Here is a 13,900-nt window from a genome sequence, read left to right as displayed (position 1 = left end):
AGCTCGTTGTCAGTGTAAGGTTGAACGCCTTAAGGCCCATTTTCTCGATCAAAATAGTAGTTTCCATGCTCCTTTCTACCATGGATTAGCCACAGTGCCTGCTGCCCCGCGGCCCGCGGCGACACCTTCCCGGGGGAGCAGCTCCGTACCACAGAATGGTGCCGCCGGCTGGGCCGGGCCGGGCCAGGCCAGGCCGAGGCAGCTCGGAGAGGCCTGCCTGTACTGGCCTCACCGCCATCACTGCACTGGCTCACACCTCTGTATCCACCTGTGTGTTTTCACAGAAGCCCAACACAGAGTAGTTGAAATATTCACACCACTGTTTTTCAAAACAATTTATTGCGTCATATTTGGTACCTTATGTTTGACAACAAAAAGGAAATTACATCTGTAACTGCAGGAAAAAGAAGCTGGTCTGTTATTGAAAAAAAAAAATCTTGGGCCCTTTAAAAATTACAAAGTCTTGGGCTTGCCTGAAACAACTGAGCAAGAAATATATTCTTAGAAATGTAGGGCTTCAAGTATTACAAACCTGTGACACTGTGGAAAAATTCCAGAGGTATCTAAACTGCAGCACTTTTTTTCTGCATATCGTGAACAAGGCCTGCTGAGGTTTTAACTATTAGTCTCTTGATCAGTCATAGAATGGGAGCCAGGAGTTCTGCTCTTTGACTTCAAGCCATGGTAGATTTTCCTTTTTCACTTTTTGGTGAAAAATTCATGCTTGCTAATTAGTTGGTGCCACATCACAGTGCATTTGGTTCTTGCATTACAGTTTTAACAAGTTTGGCCGAAACAATGCTGAAAGGTTTGCATTGTTATTTTAGTTCTTCAAGTTTTAGTTAAAATTGAGATTGTTCCAACTGGTTCCTTCGGTTAAAAACTGTGGTACAAGAACACCGAACTGATCATGTACAGTGAATTTTGGAAACACAACAAGCGTATCGAATACCCTCTCGGTTTCTTATGATTCTGCTTGGTATCTACATGTCCCAGCTTCTACAACATCAAGCGGCTGTTGTAGTTTCTCTGTATATAGTGATTCACATTGCATACTTCCTGTGGTCAGAATCAACCCCGTAACAAAATCAGTCAGATGCTAAAGCCCCAACAACTCTTTGTGCTCAGTGAAAGAATCCAGTGCTAAAACAGCATTTATGCTGTCTGAGATATAGTAAAATCTCACAAGACAAATTTAAAGTAATATTTCTGCCACACACCTGCTTTGTTAGCTGTAACAGCCTCCAGATTTTATATAAATTAGTTTAAAAACATGGGTGGGTAGGTAGGAATAGGATAAGGTATCTTTTTTTAACCCCTCAATTTTAGCAGCTTTTAATTTTTTTTAAGAAACTGAACCTATATCCTGTAATATGTTAGATATTTTATATATACTTTTTCAGCAGGATAAAAAACGTAAAACACTATTTGAAGGCAGGAACATTTACTCTTCTCATTCTGTGTAAGTTAGAGCAATGCAGCAGGTGCGTGACAAAAATATTATACACCAGATATGGTCCAAAGTCATCCATTTGCTTGTTTAATGGTGCTCAAATTTCGTTGGCCAGTTCCTCAGTTTCTGCAGAGCTGTCTCCATTAACTGTGATCTTCATGTCCTCTTCATATCCGGGAGGCATGAAAGCCAAAGCATAAGGGAAAAGCTTATGACAATTTGCTCTATAAACTTCAGCAGCTTCTTTACAGTCTCCTAGGCTACCATCACACAAGGCTTCTAATACCTCCATACACGTCTAAACAAAGAGAAAAGGGCAGGTTACGTAACTTGTCAACAATAATTTAATGGTGAACTTATCAGACATTTCATTAACAGAATTCTGAAATAGGCAAACGCACATATTTAAGACCGCCAAAACATTTAATCCCATACACGTTCCACCAGAAACTTTTCAGAACAAATGTATGAACAGAGTCAGGTCGGGACTCAGGACCACCTCACCCCAGGCTAGCCCGGCCCTATGAGTAAATGTCTAACATTTACACACCAACGTCACTGAACTAGAGTCTTTGAATTGTTCTAAAGGCTTGGAGCAGCTGAGAATTAAGTACTGCTTCCAACCTTGTATGCAAAGTAAGGTTTACGGTATGGTCGATAATTGATCAGGAAAGAGTTTGAAATACAAACTGCATGTGCGTGACAAACAGGTTCGTGAAAATTAGCAACTGCTTCAACTCAAGTAGGTCTGCTGCTTCGATTTTAAAATAATTAAGACTGACTTGTATTTCTCATTTTTTAAATTTTCCCACCTTTTTACATGGAAACATACGTTCCAGATGTGTAGTGAACCTGACAGATTGCCTAATCTCCTGATCATTTATTAGCAAGCAGTAAATAAAAGCTTCTCGTTCTTGAAGACATCCCCTCACTTGCTTCAAAGGACTATACTTAACGCAGCCGCTGGGCAAGTCCTGGTCAACCACACATGAAGTGGCTTGTTGGCTGTTTTTAGTCTAAGACTAGAAAACGGTACCCAGCAATACACCCATGACTGCCTCCTCTTCTGCTAGACACTGAGCACAATGTAACCTCTGGTGATTACACTGTAAACATCCCCAAGGCTGGCTCAGAAATGCAGACAAATAAACTACAGAACGTACACATCATTCTACTGACGCATACTTCTAAGAAATCTCAGTCTCAGCAAGAGCAGTGAAACTTAGTCCCTGAAGGTGAGCTGCCTGCTGTGCACGAGTGTGCGTCCAGCCCTCGAGAGTGCAGTTGAGTGTCCGATACAGACTCACAATGGTCTGAAGAATGTGCGTGTGATGAAAATAATGTGAGAGTTAGTCTCTTGGTGAAAAGAGAAACAAAAGGTAGCCGAGTACCACTACAGAAAGTGGGTGAAGAGCTCTTTACCTGGAGGTTTCTGTTGGTGAGGGATTCATCGAGTGTTGTTGCCAACTCTATAGCTCGCTTCTGACTAGAAGAATCTAAATAATATACCATTTTGGCAGCTAAATGAGAAGGAAAAAAGAAATTTATTTTTATGCCATCATAAAACGAGCACCTTCTCTTCCATTGTAAGTATAAGATGAAAGTTATGTGCACATACTATGTGGCACTATCAGAAAAATGAGAATAACCATTTGAAACAAGTTACTTTAGAAATAATCCTTGAAAGCTTAACTGTCCAAACTAGGAAAATGAGTAAGGAAAGAGGCTATGAAGAAATACAAACACCACTGGGAGCGATGGTGGTGGACCCAGGAATAGTTTCCCCCTTTCTGTAACGAGCACGATCTGGAGTTCAGGAAGCTATTAACTATGTGCATGGCAGGGGTTGAAGATAACCCCTGCTGGGATAAGACAAAAATCAGAATTCAGAGTTCCACAAAAGCACCCCAAGCTGCTGGGCTTCTCTCTCAGCAGGACGTCTAAAAACGCGGCCCGCTCCCTCCACAGGGCGTGGGACAGAACTGCACTGCGCCCCCCTCACAGACCCTCCCTTGCCTGGGAGATGGGCCCGGGCATGGTATTTTCAAGTCTGCATGTATCCTATATAGCAGGAGAAATGAAAGGTGGTGGACACATCCAAATAAGCTTTAAAAACACCTTGACACAGAAAGGTAAATTGCTGCTCCTTCACGGTATGTAACAGAGAGGGAAATCCAGCTCTGCTTGCTTCCCTGTGATGCCCATGCCAAATCAGAAGAAACTCCTGACTGATTCATAGCAGTAACTTTGTCTAAGGAATATAGGGCGCATATTTAAGCTGTTGTTTTCATGAGGTTAAAATGTGACACATATAGATACTGCCTTTTCCATGCGAAAATGTGTAACCTTCTCATTGATCCATTAAAATAAAAACAAGTTGTTTTAGATGTCTAAGATAAGAACAAAAAATAAAATGATTACCTGATAATCTGTGTGGCAATGAATCAGAATTCCTTTTCAGAAAAGTTTCATTAAAATTCTTTGGATTTGTTGCTCCAAAAAGACGATTCATTTCTTGTTTTAATACTGTTCTAACTGTATCAGGTAAATCTTTACTTTCAGACACTGCTAACAAATTAAAAACAAATTCTATTAGCACTATATCCATTAATTCTATACCCTAGAGTGTAGAGTTAAGAAATCAGTTATGATGACAATTACACAGAAAGACTGAAAAACCTATTGCTAATTCATCAACCAGTTTCCCAACATAAACTTAAAGAACATGTATCAGGAAATAACTGAATGGTTTTTTAAAGGCACTCACACGTGCCTCATTCCAGAACATCAGAAAGCAAGATGACAAAAGACTTAGCTCCTCGCTGAGCCCCTAGGGGCTGCCCTCCTCAACCTGGAAGGGTGTCTAAAGCTGGGGTTGGAAGGCACCTACCTGGTAGATAACAGAGGAAATTGGGAATGCGGACAAAGATCCTCACCTCACCATCCTTTCCTAACCCAAGTACTCATTCCAGCTTCACCGTTCCAAAGGAAAACATGGCTGACTCACTGACCTTAATTTTCAGGGGCTATGTGAACTGAGTAACAGCTATACAATTAACTCCAAAGGCGCACCAATAGATCTTGCTGTAATGAATGCACTGTAGTCACCCTACTTCCAAGCTTGGACTTAAACGACCACAGTCGTAGGGATACCTGTAATGTTATTATTTTGTTACAGAGAAACAGTCTACAGCTTTGACCCACAGACACCTGGGGATGGATCCACACTTGGACAAATCTCAGTCTCTCTGAACTACTTCTTGATCTGTAAAGCGGAAGTGCTATCTAACTGAAAAGGATCACACATAAAAGTGCTAACTTAACATGCCAACTATGTTCCTAAACTCTTACTTAAAAACTAAGCCTACTCTCAGCCCTCCCTGGTAGCGCAGAGAGTTAAAGCACAGCGCTGCAAGCCAGCCGCGGCCACTTCAGTGCGAGTTTGATCCCCGCCCCAGAGGTGACCCACAGGGCAACACAGAGCTCTCCTGTCTCACCCACTACTCCCCTAAGCAGTGGATTTCAGTAGATCAGCCTGTTCTGGCTCCCACTCTGTCTCTAGTCAGCGTCCTCTCACCGCCTCTGCACCTCTGGCCTGTACCCCAGTTCTGTGCATAAATAAATACATCTAAAAACAAACAAACAAACAAAAAAAACAAAACTAATAAACCTTCTCTGAAAATACCAAATTGTGAGGCATAGCAAAGACACCAGATTCCTATGCCTCACACACCCATCTAGCAAAGATAAGCAGCCCCCCACCCCAAGCTTCTACAGGCTTTTTGAGGAGACAGTGCATTTTTATCACCGCAAATCACCAGTTTCCTCTAAGTTTAGTAAAGTAAGAATCACTCTGCAAATCTTGCCAACACTGTCTCGGCGGAGCACGTGGACAGTGGCCACAGCCACCAGTGTCCTCTGCAGCACAGGCGAGAAGACCAGAGGCGTACCGGTGCTGAAGAGCCGGATCATGCACTCGTGGAGCCAGGGGTGACTGGCGTCTATGGCAAACGCCCTCTTCACTGACTGAAGCATCAAAAGGAACTTTTCTACAAAAAGAAAAATACATTTCCGTCATTTCTTAACATAAGATGCCTTCTCTGGAGGACTAAGAGCTCCTAAGTGGAAAAGCTAGTTTAACGTCAACGGCTTTGCACTGCGCACGTCACTGAAGCACTGGTTTCCTCACATGGGCACTAGTTAGTTTTTCATGAATCTCCTCAAGAAGGCAGTTTGATGAAGTATAACAATGTAGCTAGCATTCACCAGCATTGGGAATAATGCCACATAAACGGGCCTCCGCTTAGCATTTACCCGACTGAGGCAAAGGCAGCCTTCCACTGCTCGCGTGTCCTCGCAGATGCTCTTGCTTTCCATGGACCTCTTGTTTCAGAAAAGTGATCCATCTTTCCAGAAACACCACAAATACCACAGCTGCCAGCTGATGCCAGCTTGTGTTTGCCTCATGTCTAGAGTGGAGGCGGCACTGGTTGAGGCGCTGTGCGCACTCGTTTTACTTGCATGTACGTGACAGTCACTTTACTTGAACATGTGCTGACGTTACGGTCCTCCAAGAAATAGCTGTCACCGTACCACCCTCCGTTTTCTATGACACAGACAAAAATACACAAACTGTTGAAGCTAACCAGATGGGTGTGTAGAAGAGCAAAGAGGCGGGGAGCAACAGATCACGAGGTAACCGAGCCCAGGTCCTGGTGGAGCAAGTGGACACAACTGCCCCAGGAAACACGGCTGGTGCCCAAGAACGCAGAGGCCATCAGCCGGACGGTACATGTAAAAGCGCAGTGATCACTTTATGAGCACGAGTACTCCTGAAATGCCTACCTTTCCTAAAGTAAATCTCAAAGGCAAAAAGATGAGTTTCTATCTTGTTCTTCACCAAGTTCTTCAATGGGGTTAAAAATTTAATTGCTTCTTCCAATGGAGTTTCAACCTAATAAAAGAAAAGATATTACACAAATGGGAGCAAGTCTGGGGGAGGTATGATTTTTCCCTATGAAATAACCTGAAAAAGTCGTTCACGAGCCAGCAGAAAGCCAGTTTCGGGTCAGCTTCCTGCCATAATCTGAAGGAAGCAGAGTCCGGGCTCGGCCTGGCTGCTGGAGCAGCCCCACCGCCACGCAGGGGGGCCCCACCGCAGAGACGCCAAGCCCTAGCGCTGACGTGCCCAGCACGGCAGGTGCTCAGTGAACTCTGGATTTACTCAGACTTCAAATTCTTTTAAACAAGTGAACCACATGAACAGAGAAACATTTAGAATTATAGACTGGTGAATTCATTACCAATATACTGGCGTTATTAAGCTAATAGACCACAAATATTTTAGACAAACATGGTCTGATCTAAGAAACACTGTTAAGTCACAGGCACCCCCCTGTGGGAGACAGGGCCCCGCCTGCCGCTACACCTGAGTGGGGAGGGAGCTGAAACTCGAGGGCCTTCCCTGCTTCCTAGTCATGTGCATTTCACTGTCTGTGGACAGGAAGAGTCTAAAAAATAAGAAGAAAAAACAGAACCTGTTAAAGACTAGAAGAGAAACACGTGAGATAGCAAAGGAAGGGCGAGAGAGGACAGAGGGAGACAGCAGGTGGAGGGTGAGGAGGAGACGAGCAAGCCCATTACATACTGAAGGCGTGTTTCAAACTCTTAAGAGTGAAACACATCAAGCAATTGAAAAGGGGTCACAGCAGCCGCTGTCTTCCTGCATGTTTATATATTGCTCAGGTAACACCTGCGTGAAAGGCCACACCCCTGGCGGGCGACACTGGGAAAGCTTTGAGCCGCAGGCCCATCGCCACAGCTGCGCTGACCGCAAAGGCCACACGCCTGCCAGGTGCCGCGCTGGGACGTGACTGGGCTGTGGTGTGCTCTGCCTGCCGTGCAGACAAGACTGCACGCGACGTCTGCACTCTGTGCTGCCGCCTGTCCTTGCAGGGACAATTATTTGCCCCCACGGAACATGGACTTGCATTATCTATCTACCCGACATGCCCTGCCACCATCGTAGCTATGGTTTCCCCAGCTCCAATTCCAAGCGAGGAAACCCCTTACAGCTCTAGAAACCAAGGTACGCAATGCAGCAGGTGACAGCGCTGACTCCGCTCTGTACGGGCAGCTGGCAGTAGTGAGGGCCGAAGCCCTGCAGAACGAGCCGGCAGCACTGCTGCTGTAGCAGCCGTATTAGAGACCAGAGACGGGGCAGGCGACTCTCGGGAAAGCCTGTTTTCCATGCTGTATATAGTCTGCTTCTCACTCCCTGACTCTGTGTTCCACCCAGTTGGAATTCGGGGCATGCAGGGGAAAGATGCCTACCAGAGACAGGCAGACAAGACACCAAAACTGCCACCCCGGAATGCCAGCTTTTTCTGCCTGGGAGGAGGGTCCCCTGCCGTGCCGCGTCCACCGCACGGAGGAGAGCAGCGCTTACAAGCGGGAACAAGGAACACGGGAAGCAGAAGCAGTGTATGCTCCTACTTACCACTGATACCAACTATTTGTGCCTGGAGGGAGAAAACAAAAACCAACTCTGTCTGCAAGTCCGCAGGAGAACAAGCCCAACGGAGCTCTGACGTGCCTGCACTTCCCCGGCCCCTCAGAGAGCGCTGTCGGGAGCACGTCAGTCCTGGCAGCCTCCAGGGGCCACAACAAAGCGAGCTCCAGGTCACGCTCCCATGCAGTGTGTTTCAAGAGTGCTGTACACACAGAGGCACACAAATGAGGGGTGAGGTTCTGAAATCATAGTTGAAAGGGGGAAGGCAGTCAAAACTACCCTCGAAAGTCCCTAAATTGTGAGGGAGGCACAGAGATCTGAAGCTGTATCCTCACTAGCTTGCACTGGGCCCCTGAAAACCGAATCCCGGTAACGACGCACCGACACCATCTGAGACACACAGAGCGGGTAGGAAGCGCGCGGGAGGGAGGCCTAGGACGGCTGGGGCCCCAGCAAGGCGGGCAGAGGGCCGGGCGAGAGCCTGCACTACCCACCCCGCCGTCCGCCCTAACAGAAGCACGCCATTCCAAAGGTCTGGATTTACCAAGTTCAAAGACGCAGGATGGGGCTGCAATTTAAGATGCTGCAAGAGCACTTCTGCCCAATGCCACTTTAAAATCTGTATGAACCGACCCAGAATTTAATCCGGACGGTAAGACGCGCTGCACAGGAGCACCAACGCCGCAGACTGCCAGCCCACCACAGCGCACCAAGGCCCCGTCCCCTGAACGGGACGTGCGGGCCTAACAGGAACACCAGCCCTTTGAGCTGAAGCTGACCGGAGCAGGAGGAAGGCAGGCGGAGGGCACATGAGGGAACCCCAAGCCCCACTATTCAGCCTCGTGCTAGGTGGAGAAACAAGCCATACCGCTTCGTTCACGACTTCAGAGCTGCGCTCCTTTAGGCGAACACTGCGCACACGAGCTACATGCCCTCCTTTCCTGTCTCCTGCTCACTGGAGTTACTGCTGCGCTAAGAATGCTTTTACTTGACACACGCTGTCCTCAACTGGAGACACAGAATTCACCATTCAGACTTGGCAGCCAGCCATCGAGAGTGTGGGCACAGCCTTGGCAGCCAGCTTGAAGAAGCCCCGCTGCCACGCCTGTGTGGCAGCTTGGCACAGCGTGGGGACACGGTGAGTGTGGCCACCTTCCAAGGGGTTACGGTGGATGCGGTCATATTGGGGGAAAGGAGGTGCCATGTGCCTAACGGGTCAGAACAGAAGACACTGAAGAGCAGCCAGAAACCGCGTCCCGCCCGGGCTCCTTCCAAATGAAGCAGTTGCTCTGGGGCTACAACCAACCAGCTCCCACGTCTACTCGATCACTTACCATAAGGCCGCAAAGCCGGACACACAGGAAGCCAATAGTCTGCGAGGAGGCACAGGCAGAGAGCTCCACTCGGGGGCACCCTGACGAGACATGATCTAATGCAAACACACCCGCTCCTGAACAGCTGTAATACCAGAAGGGGCCCTGAGGTACGATTACAAGTGAATGAGGGGTGTGCGGGTGCGCGCTCATGTGTGTGTGTGGTGGGGGGGGCGGTGCGGGGGGCGGTGCTAATGCAAGATAGTAAGTCACAAAAAGATCCTGGCATGGAGAGAGAAAGCACCCAGAATGGCACCCAATCTGGCACTGGGGTGACAGTGCCAGCGGTGCCAGGCAGCCCTCGAGGGTGACCTTACTCCTGAAGCCCGCACTTCTCCAAGAGCCTAACAGGTCACCTTTCTGCGTTTTCTCACCTCCAGATGTATTTTCCCCAATGAGCAACCTTTAACAGTGAAAAAGGAGCTTTTCCCTAGAAGGTGTGCAATTATCCGGGAAGACACCGGATGCCCTAGGGGAGTGAATCTCTGTGCTTCCTGAGCAACGATGCCTGTGAGGCGTCACTGCCCATCCGCTGGGTACAATTCTCAAGCATCTTCCCATCTATCCCTCACATGTGTATCTGTATTTTCCAGGCTGTAAAGCAGTCAATCTTAGGCACTGAAACTAAATTCCAGAGCAATGTTACTAATTACTGAACTGCCTGAACATAATAAACCAAGTAATTATTTTCACATGGAGTAGGAAGAGGCCAGGGGCCAGAAGTGCTCAGGTGTGTTATTAATCAAAATGGTTCCTGTGGAAATGAATACCTTGGTTTCAGCTTAATGGTTAAAGATAACGGGTAAGATTTGGATTGGGGAAAAATATTTAGGGATCAAATATCATAGTCCAATAAAAAAAATGAACTGACAGCCTGAGTAAGAGGCACCTCTGGGTCTCATTAACAAACACGAGCTACCCTGCCATGAAACACCTGCTGTTACCACTTTATACTACATTCTTACACACTTGCTCTGGTCCTAACATCTCTGCTCACAGGGACTTTTTCTTAGTTTCATTAGTAGGAGAGAACCCCTCAGAGAGTCAGACACACAGTGAAATGTAAGCGCTGACATGAGCACCCAGCTCAGGAAAACAAAAGCCCAAACCCCTGCCAGCCCAAGCGCCATCACTCTGGGTCAGAATCACTCTTTCAAGCTTTAAATGTGAAATACAAGCAGGGACAAAAATTAGGAAGAATAAAAATTAAAAGCATCTTTTGCTTTAAAATCTTTAATCAAATTGGTTTTAGAAACTAGTATTAAAGTGGCCTCCCTAGTGGCGCAGGGTTTAAGTCTCAGTACTGGGAAGCTCTCTGCAGACTATACACAAGTACAATCCCTGGCCAGGGCACAGCAGACCTCTCCTGTCTCCCTACTGCTCCTCTCAGCAACAGATTTCAGTCAATCCACCTGTTCTATTCCCTGCTCTATCTCTGGAGAATCCTCTCACCCTACCACCCACACACACCACAGTTCTTGTATGCATAAAGAAAAACTAAATCTTTAAAAAAAAAAGTATAAGATGACAATAGAAGGGGTAGTGCTAGTGGGGGAGGGACAGATGTGGTAAGATTTCCAGGATATGTTGTTAGGTGAAGAATAATAAAGCATGAAAGACTTAGAAAGGGGGGTAAGAATACATGATCGTGGGCCCTCCCTGGTGGCGCATTGGGTTATAGCACAGCACTGGGAAGCTGAAGCCACTTCCGCAGGAGTTCGATCCCCGCCTGACCCGGAGGTGACCACAGGGCGCGGCAGACCTCTCCTGGCCCGCCCGCTGTCCCCTCAGCAGTGGGCTTCATCAGTCCGCCTGTTCTGCTCCCCACTCCGTCTCTGGTGAATCCTCTCACTGCCCCTGCACCTCTGGCCTGTACCCCAGCTCTGTATGCACAAATAAATATTTTTCACACACACACACACACACACACACAAGATAAATAAATATACACATATACACACGTATACATATATATATGTATGATCGCATTTGTGTAAAGAGATGCAAGAAAGGTAAAGCAGGATTTAGTAAAAATTCATACTTATAAGGATCTGCTAAGAACTGGGTAGAGTAGGAATAGAGGTAAAGGGTATCTGAATAAAATTCTGTATGTGATGTGATTTCTGCATTATATATTTTAACATTCAGAAATAAATTTTATTATAAAGTTATTTTTTAAAAGCATGAAAAATATAAAGCAAAACAAAAGCAATGCCAATCAGCAGCTCAGTGGGCCAGAGGAGAAGCGTGAGTAGCAATCACCTGGCTGGCTGATCAAGCTGCAAGACATCTGCCAAACCATCCACCTCCGGGCATTTCCACAACTAAACCTTGAGTCATGACCACTCAAAAGCAGAGATCAGGAAGCGCGATCAAATGACTCATTGTAAGATACCAAGTTGCCTAGTACCAGCTCAATTTACTGGCCAACAAAATGTACCATTTATCTTAAGCAACAACAAATGACAATAACTAGTTCTGGAATTTTTCTCGATTGTACCCAAAGCTATAATTAAGTACCTTGGCCAATTTCTCGGGGATAAGTTCTTCTTTTGGACCTCCAATTTCCTCATCATCATCATCCTTCTTCTTTTTCTGATTTCTCTGCTGCTTTTCTTTTTCTGCATTTTTTTTCTCTTCTTCTAACTGGGCCTTCTTTTGAGCTCTTCTCTGTTTATTACGTAGCTTCTTTAGTTCTTTGTCAGACATGTTTGCTGTAGGCAGTGTTAATTAATGAAATTATAAGTATGCCCAGTACTTCATTAATAAAAAATAAAAAACCATAAGCAAGCTAGTCAGACTGGTAGTGACTGACTACCGTTTCACATCCCACAGGCTCCTGTGAAGAATGCTGTATCCTATGCATGTCCTGGCCCCACAGCTGAGAGTACTGTAACCTCTTCACACTGTGTCTCTGAAACCAGGTGGAGATTTGGTGCTGTTAGCACCGCCAGGCGGAAATGCCTCAGAATCCTCCAGCATATTAAACTACTTGCAATGCCAGGAGCATAACAACTATCACATATGCTTATGGCTCAGACTGCTTTCTGGCTAGATATGCCTTCTTGACCTTGTCTTACAGTTATTCCTTCTCCCCTCTGTGCTGTCACTGTTTCTTACTTATTTTGTTCTGTCACAATACTTTATCTGTGAGCTCCTTGACAGTGAAGACCTTGTCTTACTTGCAATCATCGTTTCCCCGGGGGCCTGATGGCATACCAAACACACAGAAAATGCAAATATCTGTTCATGGAATAATGAGTAACCACACAGTAAATTTTAAATTCGACAATGAAAACTGACACTATCCCTTAAAATGCAAATTCTGCAATGTCTTAAAGACTGGAAGCCTTTTATTTGTTACATGAAATAATAAAAGTGAAATGCTATGTTGTCTACATTAAAAACATAAAATCTGAAACTTTACATTAAATCTGAAACCTTTATGTAAAGTCAGCATTTATTTGAACAACAACTATTAATATCCAATAAATGAAGTCATTCAAAATATGTACCATTATTGTGTTGGTTTAAATTATGCCCAAAGGTCGATTTCCCCCTTCCCTTAAATGTGAACTCTAGTTACTGTCTCACGTCTAGAGAATAGGACGTGACTACAAGTAGAAGTATATGATATGTAAAATGGCCATCCTACCAAAAGCAATTACAGGCTCAATGCTATTCCAGTCCTCACGGGGTTGAGGGGCACATGCGTCAGTGTCTGGGCTTGACTCCAGGTCATTCGAAGGGTCTTGCTAATCTGTTCCGGGCCCTTCTCAAATTTTTGTTAGGCTCTCCTTGCTTCCAATAAAAAAATCCTTAACAGCTTCCATCACTGTTCTTCTTAAAGATCATAGCCACCGTGACATGGGACACGCCTGACCGTGAGCAACTGTCGACCCTGAATTTTCGCTTTTGTGCTCCTTTATCACTTTTAACTTCACTTCCGCATCAATAATTGGTTACAGCCTCTTACCAGCAACATAAACGTAGATTTCCTACTTTTAGACGCTATGAGAACAAAACAACATGTGACCAACTCCTCACAAGTGGAAATTACGCTCCGCTCCTGAGATGCAGTGCAAACGAGCTTTGGGGCTGCCACTGGCATACAATCCTGTAACGTTTCATTACAGAATTCCAGCCATTAGGAATCGGGGTCACCAAGGTATAGGTGGCTCTTTGTTGACCTGAACATTGCTGTGAGACACGATGTGAGACACTATGCAGCTACAGCTGGGTGACCAAGCCGAACCACCAGGACACATCTGAGGACATGTCAAGCTGGCAAGCATGGGGGTGACTTTACTACACAAAACAACCACCATCGAAAACAAACCCCATTTCTCTTTTTCCTGGTACTAAAGTAGGGCATTTTAGTAGGAGCAAAAATTACACCCTGGAAACACAAGAATGAGTGGTAACACAAATGCAGACCTTGTGGAATAACTGCAAAATTATTCACACATGATGTAATACAGGCATTATTACATACTATCAACAACTTCATAGGTCAAAGAATACCTGAGGTTTCAAAGGAAAAAATAACAACTTAAAAGTAAT

At 45.7% G+C, this 13,900-nt stretch overlaps 1 protein-coding gene across 1 annotated transcript in view; it reads right to left on the bottom strand.

Moving 5' to 3' along the window:
- Positions 1–320: 320 nt before the first annotated feature.
- NAA15 (N(alpha)-acetyltransferase 15, NatA auxiliary subunit) overlaps positions 321–13,900 on the bottom strand; it is a 38,001-nt gene continuing 24,421 nt past the window's right edge. Inside the window, exons 14-19 of the mRNA XM_004685289.2 lie at positions 11,858–12,051; positions 6,299–6,407; positions 5,404–5,502; positions 3,875–4,021; positions 2,876–2,973; positions 321–1,751 (exon numbers count right to left, since the gene is read on the bottom strand). Coding sequence (XP_004685346.1) covers positions 1,551–1,751; positions 2,876–2,973; positions 3,875–4,021; positions 5,404–5,502; positions 6,299–6,407; positions 11,858–12,051 — 848 coding nt within the window. The 3' untranslated portion in view covers positions 321–1,550. The remainder of the gene's footprint in view (positions 1,752–2,875; positions 2,974–3,874; positions 4,022–5,403; positions 5,503–6,298; positions 6,408–11,857; positions 12,052–13,900) is intronic.

Source organism: Condylura cristata, unplaced genomic scaffold (assembly GCF_000260355.1).
Source record: "Condylura cristata isolate star-nosed mole 26May11 unplaced genomic scaffold, ConCri1.0 scaffold00018, whole genome shotgun sequence".
NCBI lineage: Eukaryota > Metazoa > Chordata > Mammalia > Eulipotyphla > Talpidae > Condylura > Condylura cristata.
This window is presented reverse-complemented; position numbering and strand designations above follow the sequence as displayed.